At 55.7% G+C, this 14,317-nt stretch overlaps 1 protein-coding gene across 2 annotated transcripts; it reads right to left on the bottom strand.

Moving 5' to 3' along the window:
* Nucleotides 1-6,032: 6,032 nt before the first annotated feature.
* On the bottom strand, nucleotides 6,033-14,317 carry PRRT4 (proline rich transmembrane protein 4). Of its 2 annotated transcripts, XM_058681463.1 has the most exons (5): nucleotides 13,607-14,317; nucleotides 13,421-13,513; nucleotides 12,997-13,116; nucleotides 7,546-8,229; nucleotides 6,033-6,962 (listed from the first exon to the last, which is right to left on the bottom strand). In XM_058681463.1, exons 1-5 carry the CDS (start codon nucleotides 14,259-14,261, stop codon nucleotides 6,430-6,432), a joined length of 2,085 nt encoding a protein of 694 aa, XP_058537446.1. In that variant the 5' UTR covers nucleotides 14,262-14,317; the 3' UTR covers nucleotides 6,033-6,429. The 2 variants fall into 2 exon arrangements, with proteins under 2 accessions (XP_058537446.1, XP_058537445.1); XM_058681462.1 differs by having other exon boundaries at nucleotides 6,033-8,229.

Here is a 14,317-nt window from a genome sequence, read left to right as displayed (position 1 = left end):
ACTTGAACTGGTGCCAATATGGGATGCCAGCACCTCAGGCACAGGTTTAGCTTACTACACCACAGCGCCAGCCCCTAGGATGAATGGTTAATACATATTTTTTTGAAGTAAACAGGTTCCCAGATTATTTGCGTAAATTGCAGCTAAAGAGTGCAGAAACAGACCTAGATATGTCACATCAGACAATCTGTATTTTAAAAAAATGTATTTATTCATTTGAAAGGCAGAATTACAGAAAAAAAGACGGAGGAAGAAATCTTTAGTCTTCTAGTTCACTCCCCAAATGACTGCAACATCCGTGGCTGGGCCAGAGCAAAGCCAGGGGCCGAGAGATTTATCTGGGTCTCCCACATGCGTGGCAGTCGCCAGGTCAGAGTGCCAGTTCAAGTGCAACTAACTCCACATCTGATCCAGCTCCCTGCTAATGCACCCAGGAAGGCAGCATGGACCCCTGCACCCATGGAAGAGACTTTGGTGCAGTTCACCTGACCTGGTCCTAGCTCTTGCAGTTATTTGGGGAATTAAGATCTCTCTGTGTCTCTTCCTGTGTCACTCTTTCAAGCAAATAAATAGATCTTTTTAAAGAGTACCAGGTTGGGGCCCAGTACGGTAACCTAGTGACTAAGGTCCTAGCCATGCATGCACTGGAATCCCATATGGGCACTGATTTGTGTCCTGGCTGCTCCACTTCCCATGCAGCTTCGTATTTGGGGCCTGTGAAAGCAGCAGAGGTGGCCCCTGCACCCCATGTGGGAGACCAGAAGAAGCTCCTGGCTCTGGGCTTCAGATCAGCTCAGCTTTGGATGTTATGGCCACTTGGCGAGTGACCCAGTAGATGGAAGATCTTTCTCTCTGTCTCTCCTCCCTGTAAATCTGCCTTTCAATAAAAATAAAATAAATCATTTTTAAAAAGCAAATAAGAGTACCAGCCTGGGGATGATGCCCTGGCTCAATAGTCTAATCCTCTACCTTGGGACGCCAACATCCCATATGGACACCAATTCATGTTCCAGCTATGCTGCTTCTGACCCGGTGCCCTGCATATGGCCTGGAAAAGCAGCAAAGGATGGCCCAAGTCCTTGGGACCCTGCACCCTTGTGGGAGACCCGGAAGAAACTCTTCGCTCTCGGCTCAGCTCTTGCCGTTGCAACCACTGGGGAGTTATCCAGCAGATGGAAAACCTTCTCTCTGTACCTCTCCTCTCTAGAAATCTTCCTTTCAAATAAAAATAAATAAATCTTAGAAAGAAATTAGCAGGGTATTTGTAGCTGTTAGCTTGCCGGTGTTGCTGTGTTGGATCGCTTAGGTTCAGTTGCGGCTCTGCTTCTGATCCCAGCTTCCTGCTAACACACCCTGGGAGGCAGCCCAAGTAGCTGGGTCCCCAACAACCACATGGGAGACCTGGGTTAAGTTCATGACTCTTGATTTCTACCTGACCCAGCCCTGGCTATTGCAGGCATTTAACAAGTGAATCTGTGAATGGAAAATTCTCCCTGCCTTTCAAATAAACAAAAACCCATCACCAAATTACAAAATGATGTTGTACGATTTTATCAGAAGACACTGAAATTAAAGGTGGCACCAGCTATATGCTCACACACAGAGCACAGCTCCACTCTGAGGCACAAGATCAGCTCAGCTCTGGATGAGCTCCCCTCACGCCAGCTCAGCACACAGATCTGCCACTCAGGGCCAGCAGAATACAGGGCCATCCCATGGGGCTCAGGAGCTGGCCCACGAGCAAGATGGCCGTACCCTGCACAACAACCTCACCAGTAGCAATAGCCAAAGCACCTTTTACATTATTACTTTAAAACAGATTTATTTATTCTTATTACAAAGTCAGATATACAGAGAGGAGAGACAGAGAGGAAGCTCTTCAATCCATTGATTCACTCCCCAAGTGGCCGCAACAGCCAGAGCTGAGCTAATCCAAAGTTAGGAGCCAGGAGCCTGGAGCTTCTGGGTCTCTCACACGGGTGCAGGGTCCCAAGGCTTTGGACCATCCTCGACTGCTTTCCCAGGCCACAGGCAGGGAGCCTGATTGGAAGCAGGGCCACCGGAATTAGAACTGGTGCCCATATGGGATTCCAGTGCATTCAAGGCAAGGACTTTAGTTGCTAGGCTATCTTGTTGGACCCACATCATTACTTTTAAGGGGTGATAACATACTCAGAGTAGCCAGACAATTCAAAAGATGTAAAAGGGGCAACCTCGGATGCAACTGCTTTAGATACACTTTGGATGGACAAAGACGTGGTCAGCAGTGATGGGGAAGAGAATGTGGAACATCAGCTTTATGAAGCCCTAGCTCCGACTAAGTAATACATGCTTTAAAGAGAAAACAACTGAAGTCACTTTTAAATCTTCTTTAAAAATATTTGTTTATTTTATTGGAAAGGCAGATTTATAGAGTTGGAAAAACAGAAAGTGCCGGCCCCAAATGAGAGGCTTGGAAACAGTCAGAATATGACCATTGGAAGAATACCCTTTCCTATCACCCTACCACTTGGCTTCACTACCAGGCTACTTTTAAAATAAGACTTATTTATTTTTATTTGAAAGGCAGAGAGAGGACAAAGAAAAGTCTTCTATCTGTTGGTTCACTTCCCAAATGGCCACAATAGCCAGAGCTGAGCTGATTCGAAGCCAGGAGCTTCTTTCAGGTGTCCCAAGCAGGTGCAGGGTCCCAAGGCTTTGGGCCATCCTCTGCTGCTTTCCCAGGCCACCTGCAGGGAGCTGGAACACGAACCAGCGCCCATAAGGCTGTCCCTGCTTGCAAGGCAAAGGATTAGCCTTTTGGGCCATCACAACTCCCCTCACTTCCAAAGTCACTTTGAAACACATAGCTCAAGAAAAGAAGCACATCTGGGGCAAAGAGAGAAATAGACACAGTTTGGGATCCACATTCTTCCCTTTCTCCTTCCCTCCTACCCATCCCCCAGCCCAGCGTAGGAATCAAAATTCCATTCGCAAAATCTAAATGATGAGCTTAAGGCCCTCGTGTGGGGAGAGCCTCCCGGCCCTGGATACAAAAAGCCAAAGGGAAGAGAATGCTGAGAAGGTGGTCCCAAGATCCCTGTGTGACACCCCCCTACCAATGCTAAGTTGTAGACGTCTTGCACCCACGTCTTAAAAGGACAAAATGCAACTGTGCCCCTGTGACCATCAGGGGGCAGCAGTCACCCACAGTGTGATGCTCTGTCCCCCTGGGGAAGACAACAGCAGGACTCACCCTTTCAGTCCTCCCCGTAGATCCAAACTGCTGCCCCATCTGCTTCCCAAACCGGCATCCCCCGCCCCTGAATCCATTCATAGCAAGGAGGTCACACGGTTCTTTAATCAGGAATATTTGCTCATCCATCTAAGCTGGGACACAGGCAGTGGTCTTTATTACAAAGCAGGAGCGGTGGTACACTGCACCGTGGCTTCCAGGGGAAATCAACTTTTGACTTCTCACTCATCCATCAGCACTGTGCAGGAGCCTGGAGGTGTGGGGAGGTATAGTAAGAGCACCCGGGCTTTTCAAAGGCAGCCTCGACCAGACCCTGATCTTCCAGCTCCACTCTCCCCCTGCCTCTGCAAGCCAGACTTCCTCTAATGTCATTGCTTCTGTTCTCACAACCGCAGCAAATTATTTGTGTGATTATGACTGTGTGACTAGTTGTCTCCTGTCTGCTTTCTTCCAAAAGGCTTTCAGCTTCATAAACTCGGGCCTGGAGTCCCCGTCCTTTTGTCCCTGTCTCCCTGGCATGTAGCACATGGTAAACACACAATCATATATATATATAAAGAGATTGGATGAACAAATGAAAGAAGGGAGCCTGTTTGTCTGTTTTCCTCTCCACAGCACTGAGATTTGACATGGGAGATGTGTATGTGAGGGTCTGCCTGCACTCCTGGGGAGGCTAGAAGGAGATGAAAGGAGAGGCTGGGGGCTTTCTGAAGCCATGGAGTGGAGGTCATTTTTGCTGAGGGAAATACAAGCAGTGAAGTCTGGAGCTGGTGTCGTGGCATAACAGGAAGTGCCACTACCTGAAATGCCAGTATTCCATGTGGGTGATGGTTTGTATCCTACTTCACTTCAGACCCACTTTGCAGCCAATGGCCCAGGGAAAGCAGTGGAAGATGGTCTAAGCACCTGGGCCCCTGCTGTCCACATAGGAGACTCGGGTCCTGGTTGCAGCCTGGTCCAACCCTGACTGGTGCAGCCATGTGGAGCAGGGAACTAGGGGACGGATGTGTGTGTGTGTGTGTGTGTGTGTGTGTGTGTGTGTGTCCCTCTCTGTAACTTTGATTTTCAAATAAGTAAATAAGTCCTGTTTTTAAAAATGTATTGGAGCTGGTGGACCCCAAGGTATTTCTTGTCCCCCATTATTCCATAGCCCCATTTTGGAGCTTCCAGACAGGAAGTGTGGGTGTGTGAGAGAGCAGGGGTGGGGGAGGCGGGAATTAGGGGGCTCGGATTGCTCTGTTGGGAGGTGTGTTCATGAAGCCAAAGACCCTGGGGCTGAGGGGTTGGTGGGAATGAGAGAGAGAGAGCAGCTGGCAAGGATTGGAATGAGTAGGAGGTGGCCAAGAAGGCTGAGTGTAAGCAGAGCAGGTGAGAGGCAGATGGAAGGGGTGGTGGGAAAGAAAGGGAGAAGTTCCTCAGAGCGCCTGGCCCTGCGCGTGGACCATAAAGCAGCTCCAACGCTGGGGGAGCTGCTCCAGCCGCTGTGACACCAGTGAGAAATGCCTGTAATTAGAAGGCTGGCAGTTCCCTGGGTCTCAGCCCAGAGTGACGATGCAGCAAGAATTGCTGAGCCTCGCTGAGCCAGGTGATGGAAGAGCCACATTCAGAACCGTTCCAGTCCCACCCCTCAGTGTACCTGCAGCCGTCTTCCCGCTCGCTCCTCCCTACTCTGCCTCTCCCCAACCTGCACCCCCCAACACTGCCTACTCCTCTCCTTGCTCCAAGGCCCCAGAGCCTGGATGCTCCATGCAGGCAAGACAGATCTGCATCTGTAGGACAGTGCTTGAGTGTGTCCTCTGGTACCTCGATCTGGTCTGATCTGTCTGCTGCAGCCTGCCTGCTGCTTCCCTCTTGGCTCCCAAGCTGCCTTCAGTCCCATTAGCTGATGGGTAGAGTTGCAAGGAAAGCCACTTGTGTTCCTGTTTTTTCACTTGAAATCTCGTGTTTATGCCCCTGCAGGTGTTTCTGTTATGTACAGGACACTTGGCAAAACACGGGCAAAGTGCCATGGTCAAACCTCATCTATATTGCCCTGGTTTTTGTGCAAACAACTTCTAGCCAAATGACGAACGGATGGAGGTGGAGGGTGCAGCAGGCTTTCTCTAAGGAGGATTTGCACCTGCAGGAGTTGAGCCCCTGCAGAAGCAGGTGCATGTGAGCCCAGCCCTGAAGATGCCCCATTGGTAGACAAAGAAGAGAACTTCCTCCTTGTGACTCCCAGACCATGGGGGTGTGGCAGGAGGCTGGCTGGGGAGCTGGGTATCACTACCACCTAGGCTCTAGCCAGCTGTCCTCCAGGACTGGAAGCCTCAGGAATGCCAGCCTTTCCACCTAGGACTTAGAGATACTGCCACTTCTCAGAGACCCACAGTCTGTTTCAGGGACTGCTCCTAGGACCCTCCCTCTGCCCAAACATAGACCCAGATGCTGTAGACGGTTCCTGAAGTCTGAAGGGGCACTCCTCTCTCTCTCTTTCTCTCTCTCTCTCTCTCTCTCTCTCTCTCTCTCTCTCTCTCACACACACACACACACACACACACACACACACACACACAGCTGTTCTCTGCCAATGCTATTGGTGTCACTGCTGCTATTGCCCCATTAAAACTTTTCCCAAGAAGGTCAGAACTTTCTCCTCTGAAAATATTGTATTGATAAATTAACTCTGAACGAGCTCACCTCCCACCAAGTCTCCTGGATGGGCAGGGGTGGGGGTGGGTGGGAGGAACTGCAGACCCTTTGGGGGGGAGCAGCTCCCCACGGAGGTTAGCACAGGGAGTCGCAGGCCGGTGGGATTCCTGGGCCTGAGGCAGGTCCCCAGGGCTTCTGGGGTCAGCCCCTCTCAGCACCAGAGCAGGGAGGGAGTGGTGGTCGGCAGTGGAGCACCTGGGGGGCTTTATTGCTGGTGAAGGCCAAGGAGGCGGGATGGCTGCCAGCCTGGCATTGCAGCAGAGGGCATCCTGCACCCAGGGCTCCAGATAAGATGGCACTGAATTCCCTCCCTGTCAGCACCAACCTGGCTGCTGAGCTGCCCCGCCCAGGGGCCCCGGGTGGGGCGGGAGGCGGGGAGAGGTATCTGGTGCCAGGCAGGATTGGGCAAGAGCTAACAGTGTGCAGGTCTCAGGCCCAGCGTGGAGGCCCCGGGGGGAGTGCGTATCTGTGGTGCTACAGGTCTATGGTGTCACTGCCCAGACTCAGCTCGTCGATCTGTCGGCAGGCGTCCAGGAACTGCTCCTGCAGCAAGGCCTCCTCAGCCGGCAGCTCCGGAGCGGGCTCCGGAGAGGTACAGGAGGGTGGGGACAGCGCCTGGTAGGAGCCTGAGGCGGGGAGGCTGGGGCTGCTTCCCGAGGCCCGCGGGGGACTGAGGACACAGGCCAACGGGCACCGAGAGGGCTTGTCGGGGCAGGAGCACAGGAGCACGGAGGAGCTGTCCCGTGAGAGTCCGCACAGTGAGCCGGACGAGCTGCTGCCAGGGGGCCAGGCCCCGGGGGAGGGGAGCTCCCGGGCCGCCGGGGAGCCGGGATCTTCCTCCAACTTGCCGACAGGCCCCTTCCGGATTGTGGCTCCCAGCGAGGCGGTGCGGTAGAGGCCAAATCCGGGCAGGGCGTCCCCGAGGGCAGGGCCCTGGAAGAGGCTAGGGGCGAGCAGGGCCTCGCCACAGAGGGCCTCCTCGATGCTGCGTCGCAGATTGATGGGGGACGGCGGGCGGAAATCCACGGTGGAGTCGCTGCACGGAGAGGAGGCCGGGGATGGGCCCGGGTTGTTGTCCTCAAAGCCGCGGCAGCCGCCGCCACCACCACCACCACGCTGGAGTAGGAGATCAGGGCCTGGCCCCGCCAGGGCGCACAACTGCAGCAGTTCTGCCTCGCCACGCGCAATGGCGCTCCCCAGGGGCTCCTTGTCCGGAGGTCCAGAGATCCAACCTCCGGGCAGCAGAGGGGCCGCGTGGCTCGGGGACAGGCGGAAGAGCTTGGCCCAGCAGCGAGGTGGCACTCGAGGATTGCAGAGCGCGGGGTAGAGACCCAGCAGTGCCAGCGGGAGCGCAACGCCCACCTCGCCCAGACGCAGGCCTAGCTGGAAGGCCCACCAAGACCAGGGCCCCTCCAGGCCCGACTGGCCGCCATAACCCAGGGCATGCAGCACCTCGTAGCCCTGCAGAGCCCCACTCAGCAACCCGAAGGTGCCGGCCACTGGGGCGGTGCGCGCCGCGCGCCGCCAGGACTCCCGCGGGGCGAAAGGGCTGCGCACCTGCGGGAGAGGAACCTTGAAACCCGAACCTCCCAGGGGCGCCCCGGCTCTCCGTCGCCTACCCCGCCAGCAGGAGAGGGCCAGCAGGAGCCCTGACAAGGACGCAGCGAGGAAGGCGTGCAGCCCGCGAGAGGCAAGACGCAGAGGCCGCAGCGGACGGTGTGCGGCGCTTCCCAGAGCTGCAGCGGTTGCCAAGCCCAGCCCGAGGAGCAGCAGCGCTGCCAGGACGGCCGGGCACCACGGCGGGCGCGGCCGGGCCAGCAGCAGGCAGGCCAGCCCCAAGCCGGCGGCCAGACATGGCAGCGGAAGGTCCTGTAGTAGCAGCCAGGCGAGCGCGGGTAGCCGCTCGCGGTGTCCGTAGGCGTCATAGAAGAGCGGGAAAGCTCGGGTCGTCCCGGCCAAGAGCAGCAGCAAGTCCAGTAGCGCCAGGCAGGGGGCGCCAGGCGGGCAGCGCCAAGGCAAGAGGACCAGGGCCAGCAATGCTAGCACCACCACCAGACCGAAGAGCGCGCCGACCCCGTACACGTGGGCCTCCCAGGCCAGCCCCCAGCGAGCCCTGGCCTCCGCCCAGTTGGCCTCCAGGGTCAGCAAGAAGAGAGGCAGCGGGGCGGCAGGGGGCTGCTCGCTGCGGTCAGGCAGTTTTCCCAGGCCACAGGACTCCAGGGCACATTCTGGCTGCAACGAAGCACTCCCCAGGCTACTGGCAGAGACGTCGGTCGCGGCGACCGAGCTTGGGACGGCGGAATCTGTGGGTAGAGAATGCTTGATTGAGGCTCCGCAGCCCCCCTTGACCTCCCAGTCAGAGGGTCTTCCAGGCACTCTGGCCAATGACACATCCCCTCCCCGCACTTGAGACTGGGAGGGGAGATCTCAGCTCTTATCCTCCCCACCTCCACCTCCTACCCTCTTCCTCCCTTCCTTCTCTCCAGCCCTGCTTGCTTCACTGTGTTTTCCCTGAGTGTTCTTGAGACCTCCAGGGCCTCCCCAACCTACCAAGGAACTGGGGCCGCCCTTTCCTGCCCCCACCTTGGCCGCCACCATCCCCACCATCACCAGCACCAGAAAGGGCAGCCTAAGGAGATCAAACAAGTTTGTCTGCTTCGCTCACATCCAAATCTTTGGCCTAAAATGATTTCTGGCACCCAGCACTGAGCAAGCCAGCCACTGAGTCGATGTCCCAGTTTGGCCTGGTGACCATACTGAAACCCTGCAAAGTGACTTGCCCAAGGTCACACGCCAGCAGAGCTGTAGCTAGAATCCAGCTCTGACCCCCTTTTAACACCCCCAAAACTCTCCACAAGGCCTTGTTCTGCACCCAGCCCCCACCCTGGGACTATGTACACCTGCCCTTTTTCAGCTGCCCCCCAACCCCGTGTCCCTGGCCAGTGCACGCATGCACATGCGCACACACGCAGCAGGAGGAACCCTAAAATGCTGGTAGGCCGTGCACTCTGAGCACACATTTCCTCTTTATTCACGACCCACTTGCCTGCTACCCGCTACTTGAGCCCACGCACAGCTGTGGTCCCCTTACTGCTGCGGTGGTAAAATCATTGCTCTTAGGCTTTGAATACAGATGCCACGTTGATTGGACACCCTACACCCATTTCACAGAAGCTGAGACACTAAGAGGGAGTCCCTGCCTCTCCAAGACTGCCTTTGAAGTCTCGGAGAGGAAGAGCTGGGGCCCTGGGGTGGGTTAAACACCACCCAAAGAAGTATCTCCAGCCCCATCTGCTAACATCTTCCCGCATCCTTTTGGTGAAAGAAGTGAGAAAAATTCCTAGTTCTACTCTCCCAGAGCGAGAGACCAATTAGAATTATACTGGGGCTGCATTGTGGCATAACAGTCACCGCCTGCGATGCCAGAATCCCATAGGAATGCATGATCAGGGATGTTCCACTTCCAATCCAGCTCTTTGGTAATGTACCTGGGAAGGCAGCAGAACATGACCTGAGTCCTTGGACCCCTGAACCCACTTGGGAGACCTGGAAGAAGCTCCTGGCTCCCAGTTTCAGTCTGGTCTAGTCCTTGCTGTTGTGTCAATTTTGGGAGTGAACCATTGGAAGGAGGTTCTCTCCCCACCCCCATCTCAGTTCTCCCTTTTAAATAATAAAGCAAATCTTTAAAAAGAAAAAAAAAAGTTACATCCTAGAGTTGTTTCCACAGCCAGGCAGTTAGGGGAGATGCTAGAAGCTGGGTTTCTCCCTGCCCACTCCCCAGGAGGCTCAGCAGGATTGGGAAGAAAGGGTGACGGTGAAGGACAGGGCCAGCATGGAGAGCAAAGGGAGATGGACCTGAGACAGCTGTGGTTTGAGCAGGGATGGCCTCCTATGGTCAAATTTCTGCCCCAGCTGTGCTCCAGCCACACCTCCACTGGACCACACACCAAGACCCCCAGAGCATTGCTACCCCCCCACACACACAGTACCAACTCGGGTTGGGGACACACAAAAGCAATCATCCTCAGAATGAGGATAAAAGAGTGAGGACTCTGGAAGGGAGGGGAGGATGGGACTGAGCAGCAGCAGAGGGCCGGGAAGGAGCAGCTCAGGCTTCAGGGTACACAGCTCCTCGCCACCAGCCAAGGGCATCCTGGCCCCTGTTCCATCACATTGCTCAGATCTGAAATAGGGAAGAAGCACTTCCATAAGATGGAACTTGTAAGAGAAGAAAAGTGGGAATGTGAGCTCTTAGGGCAGTATGGAACCATTCAGCATCTGTCTGATTGTTGCTGGTATCATGCTGCCAGCTAATGTTCATCTCCAATCCATCAGCATTTCCTGCTGTCAGGCAGTGACCACTACTGACCTCAGAGAATGAATTAAGAGCTTAGTGTAACCCAGACTTGCTTAAACCACCACGGTTGGGCACACCATTCCGGTGGCCTATCCGCCTGGGCGGCGATAAAGACGCCCACCACTGAATGCGGGGCAGTTCAGTGGGTGTGGACAGCTTGCTGGTCAGGGGCTGAGCATCAGCAGGATCCAATCACGTCCCTCCTCACCCCTTACTCGCTGGTCCCCTCAGGTCTCCAGCCACTTCTGTGTAAAGTGGATGAGCCTGCTTGGACTCCACAGAGCTGCACACAGAACCTGGTCCATCCTGTTGCTCCCGCTCCCCATCACTGACCCCTGCACCCTGCTCACCTGCCCAACAGGTGCAACTCTCGAAGTCAGTTCCACTCACCCTCTTCCCTTCTTACCAAGGGGCCACAGGAAGCTCCATATCTCTTCTCTGTCCCCCCAAACACTAGAGAAAATGTCAACACTCTCAGGATTCCAGGAAAATGAAGAGAAACCAGAAAACAGGGAAAGTTAAGGAAGAGCACAGTTCTAACGAGGGAGCATAGCATGGGGCCAGGTGTGTGGGAACCAGGCCGTGAAAACCCAGCTTGTTGCCTCGAAGACCTCACATTTGCAGTTTCCCTAAAAAAGAGCTTTTCACACTGCAATTTTCTGATCCTCTTTCCCAGGATGCCTCCCTGAGCAGGCCAGCTCCTCTAGGGGATAGTACCAGCCTGGCCTGTGGCCCTTCCTGACCTTAGGAACCAGGGGGAGAGATGGAGATGTCAGTGTGAGTAATTGGTAAGGCAGGAACTGGCTGGGGAGGGGCCAGGGAGAGGCCAGCGAGATTCATGGAAAAGTCAGGCCTGATTATCCACCAGCCTCCCAGATCAAAGAGCTGGCCTGTCCCAGCACCACTCTGGATGCTGGGAGCTGAAACCAGTGTGGCCTGGCCCCAACAACCCTCTCCTCACCCCCACCGCCAGGATCACAGAGGATCGGTACTTGTTGGAAGGGTGATAGTCAAAACATCTCAGAGGTGTGATGGCGCAGGTGGCAGCCACTCAGAACAGAAGCTGGTCACGGTGGTTGGGGAGTGGAGTGAACATCGGGGAAGGAAGGGCAGTAGGTATCATCCAGGGGACAGATGTCCTCATAACTGGTGCCCTGAACAAGAGCAGCTCAAGTGGAGAGGACCTAACACAAAGAAGCCCTAGGTGTCGAACGTGAGCCAGGTTAGAATAGGAAGGGAGATACTCTCTTTGGTTCCCAACAACTGGACAGTGCTCTAAGCACTTGCTCCTGAGCGCCCTCCTTCCCCCACCTCTTCTTCTCTCCCTCGGGTGGAGTGAGGTCTCTCCAGGAAACCAGTAGCCCTCTGGGGTTTATCCAAGATGAACAACAGTCAGGAAGAGGCTGGGTTCCTGCAGCCACCAGCGAGGAGGGGGAGTGAGGGTGGGGCTGCCAGGCTGTGGGAGCTGGGCTGCCTGATACTGTCCAGACTCATTAAACCTGCCTGGCCAGCACTGTCACCAAGGCCAACCGACTGCCAGCCAGCATCGTCCCTCACCCCAGCCCCAAAGACATAGAGCCTGCCCCCAGCCCAGCAGATCCTGCCCTGCTGTCCCCTGGGCCAAATGAGGATGGAGACTCTTGGCACCCACCCACTGGTGGCAGGGAGTGGTGTGTGTGTGCGCAGTGACCCAGTATTGGGGTGAGCTGGAGAGTCAAGAGCTGCGTGAAGTCTGGAGCTGGAAAAAGCTGGGGGACCAGTTGATTCCACCGCAGGGCCTGGTGTGGGAGGGGCTGAAAGGTTTGCAGCTAGACTAACACCCTTTGTAAAGCAAAGCTGAGCCTGGGAGGCCTTCTTGGCCTGTCTGACAGTGCCTCTCCCTGCACACCCATGCACTCTACCAGGCAGATTCGCTCAGCCCACTCTCGGTGTCCCGGGTCAGTTGGCTACAAGGTAGGGTCTAGCAGTATATTTGGGGTGCAGCTGGGGAGAGAGGCAATGTTGACCACTACTATTCACCAGCTTTACTTTGTGCCCAGTTTCATGCCATCAAAGTTTTACTTAAACTCAGCATAACGAGTAACATTATGAAACCCTAGAGCTAAGGGAGCTCAGAGAGGCCCAGGAACCATGGACACCCAGCCAGTAATAAAAGAATTGGGATTCAAAGCCAAGGTCTCCAGATGGCAGAGTCCGCAGGCTCTCTCCGCAATGTCTGTGACAGGTTCTCAACAGACCCCTTGCACAAAGGTGGCGCCTGTCTGTCTTCCATGTCTTTCCAATGAGGGCTCTGGCTCTACCTACACTGACAGCATGTCAGGTCATATCAGACAGTGCAGGAGGAGCCCTGAGGCCGGGGTGGGGGTGGGGGTGGGGAGCGGGGCCAGGCGGCCTGGAGTGGAGGGTGGAGTTATCAGAGACTGCAAATCATGAAGGAGTTCCTGTGTCTGCCCTGATACATCTATCTCCACCCTGCCCTGCCTGTGATTGCAAAGCTCTCTGAGCGCCACTACTTACTTCACCCTGTGTGGGACCTTCCCAGCAGCATTCTGGTTCTCAGACAAATGAGGCAGTGTCCGCAGGAAGGAGGAAGACTATGATGACTATGGTTTATGGCCAGGAAGCATGAGAGTTCCAGAAAACACTGAGGAGTGACTAGCATATAGTAAGTGCTCATTTAGAGCTGTCAGACTCCAATGGGTGAGATACCTACCTGGTGGTGTGGTTGCTACTGAGGCAGAAGCTAGGGAAGTGGTCGCGTCCAGCAAGCCTGGGCTCAGGAGCTCCCTCTCCCGAGGCGGTGAGGATGCGGACAGAATGGTGCCGAAGAACCCTGAAGACAGAGCACACAGGGGTCAAGGGCCATCTCCCAACCAGCTTTGGACTCTGAAGCTTGGAGGAAGGTCCTGAGTTTCCCAGGAATTGTTGTCTCCTGAGCAGGTGCACTGTGAGCTAAGCGACACGTGTAGAAGCAGAGAAGCCTTCCCTAGGGAACAGCAGCTTCTGTGCCACAGCCTGGGAGAAGTTACATAGGCCTCCCCTGAGACCAACAACAAAAAAATGAGGGAGGTGCCAGTGAGGCCCCCAGCATGCAGAGATCTCTCCCAAATGCTCTCTGCGACACAATCAGTACTCACCTGAACTGGAGGCAGGGCTTGAGGGCGTGGTGGCCCCCAGAGCGCTAGAGCCAGAGGAATTCCGGAGCGGAGACAATGTGGTACCAAAGAACCCTGCAAAAGGAGCCCACGTTGGAACTACCTCTTACCTGCCGGGGGAGCCCAGCAAGGCGGCTGCCAGAGGAGCCCAGCAAGACAGGTACTCACCAAAGGGCCCCAGGCGCCCAGCGATCTCTGCCAAGCTGGCCCGCAGGCTGGGCAGTAGAGGCAGTGTCCGGTGCCCCAGCGTGGGGGCCGCCCCTGCTCTCAATGCCACATCGAACTTCAACTCCAGCTCACTCTGGTGGGACCTGGGAGCGCTGGACGGAGGCACCACAGCCTTCAGAGCTGTGTCCCAAGTCACAGTGCTCTTCCTGGGTTGATAGGGAGCCATGTGCCGGTCCGTGGACCCAGATACAGGGGATGTGGATTTCGCAGGCAGAGAGGAGGCCCCAGTTGTAGAGCTGCCTTCAGCAGAGCCCAACTCTGAAGGGGAGTTCCCAGGGGAGCCCCCCAGCAGATCCCAAAGCAGATCAGTCCTCTGCCCACCAGCTACCTCATCCCCTGGCTCCTGGTCCAGCCCAGGAGAGAGAGGCTGGCTCTCTGTGACCGGATTGCCCCAGACAGCAGCAGGTCCCCGAAGATGGAATTTGAAGTTAAGTCCCAGGTTGAGAGACAGCACAGAGGCCTCACTCTGCGGTGGTGGGGTCAGAGTAGTGGGAAGAGCCACAGGCACAGATGAGGAAGCGAGCTGGGGGCCCACGGGCATGGCAAGCAGGACCCAGGGGAACAGTCCCAGGCCCAGACAGCCACGCCCTGCCATGGCCCTGCCTGGCCTGGGGCAGCCTGGGTGGGCTCAGGTCTTCAGCTCCTCCTGGG

The sequence above is a fragment of the Ochotona princeps genome, chromosome 25 (assembly GCF_030435755.1).
Source record: "Ochotona princeps isolate mOchPri1 chromosome 25, mOchPri1.hap1, whole genome shotgun sequence".
Lineage (NCBI taxonomy): Eukaryota > Metazoa > Chordata > Mammalia > Lagomorpha > Ochotonidae > Ochotona > Ochotona princeps.
This window is presented reverse-complemented; position numbering and strand designations above follow the sequence as displayed.

Bases quoted from the DNA above. Each gene is read 5' to 3' on its own strand.
- PRRT4 (XM_058681462.1), bottom strand. From the start codon at position 14,261: ATGGCAGGGCGTGGCTGTCTGGGCCTGGGACTGTTCCCCTGGGTCCTG. The intron at 13,514-13,606 runs GTGAGTACCTGT...CTCCTTTTGCAG, and splicing joins TGGGCGCCTGGGGCCCTTTG to GGTTCTTTGGTACCACATTG. The intron at 8,230-12,996 runs GTAGGTATCTCA...CTCTACCCACAG, and splicing joins AGTAGCAACCACACCACCAG to ATTCCGCCGTCCCAAGCTCG.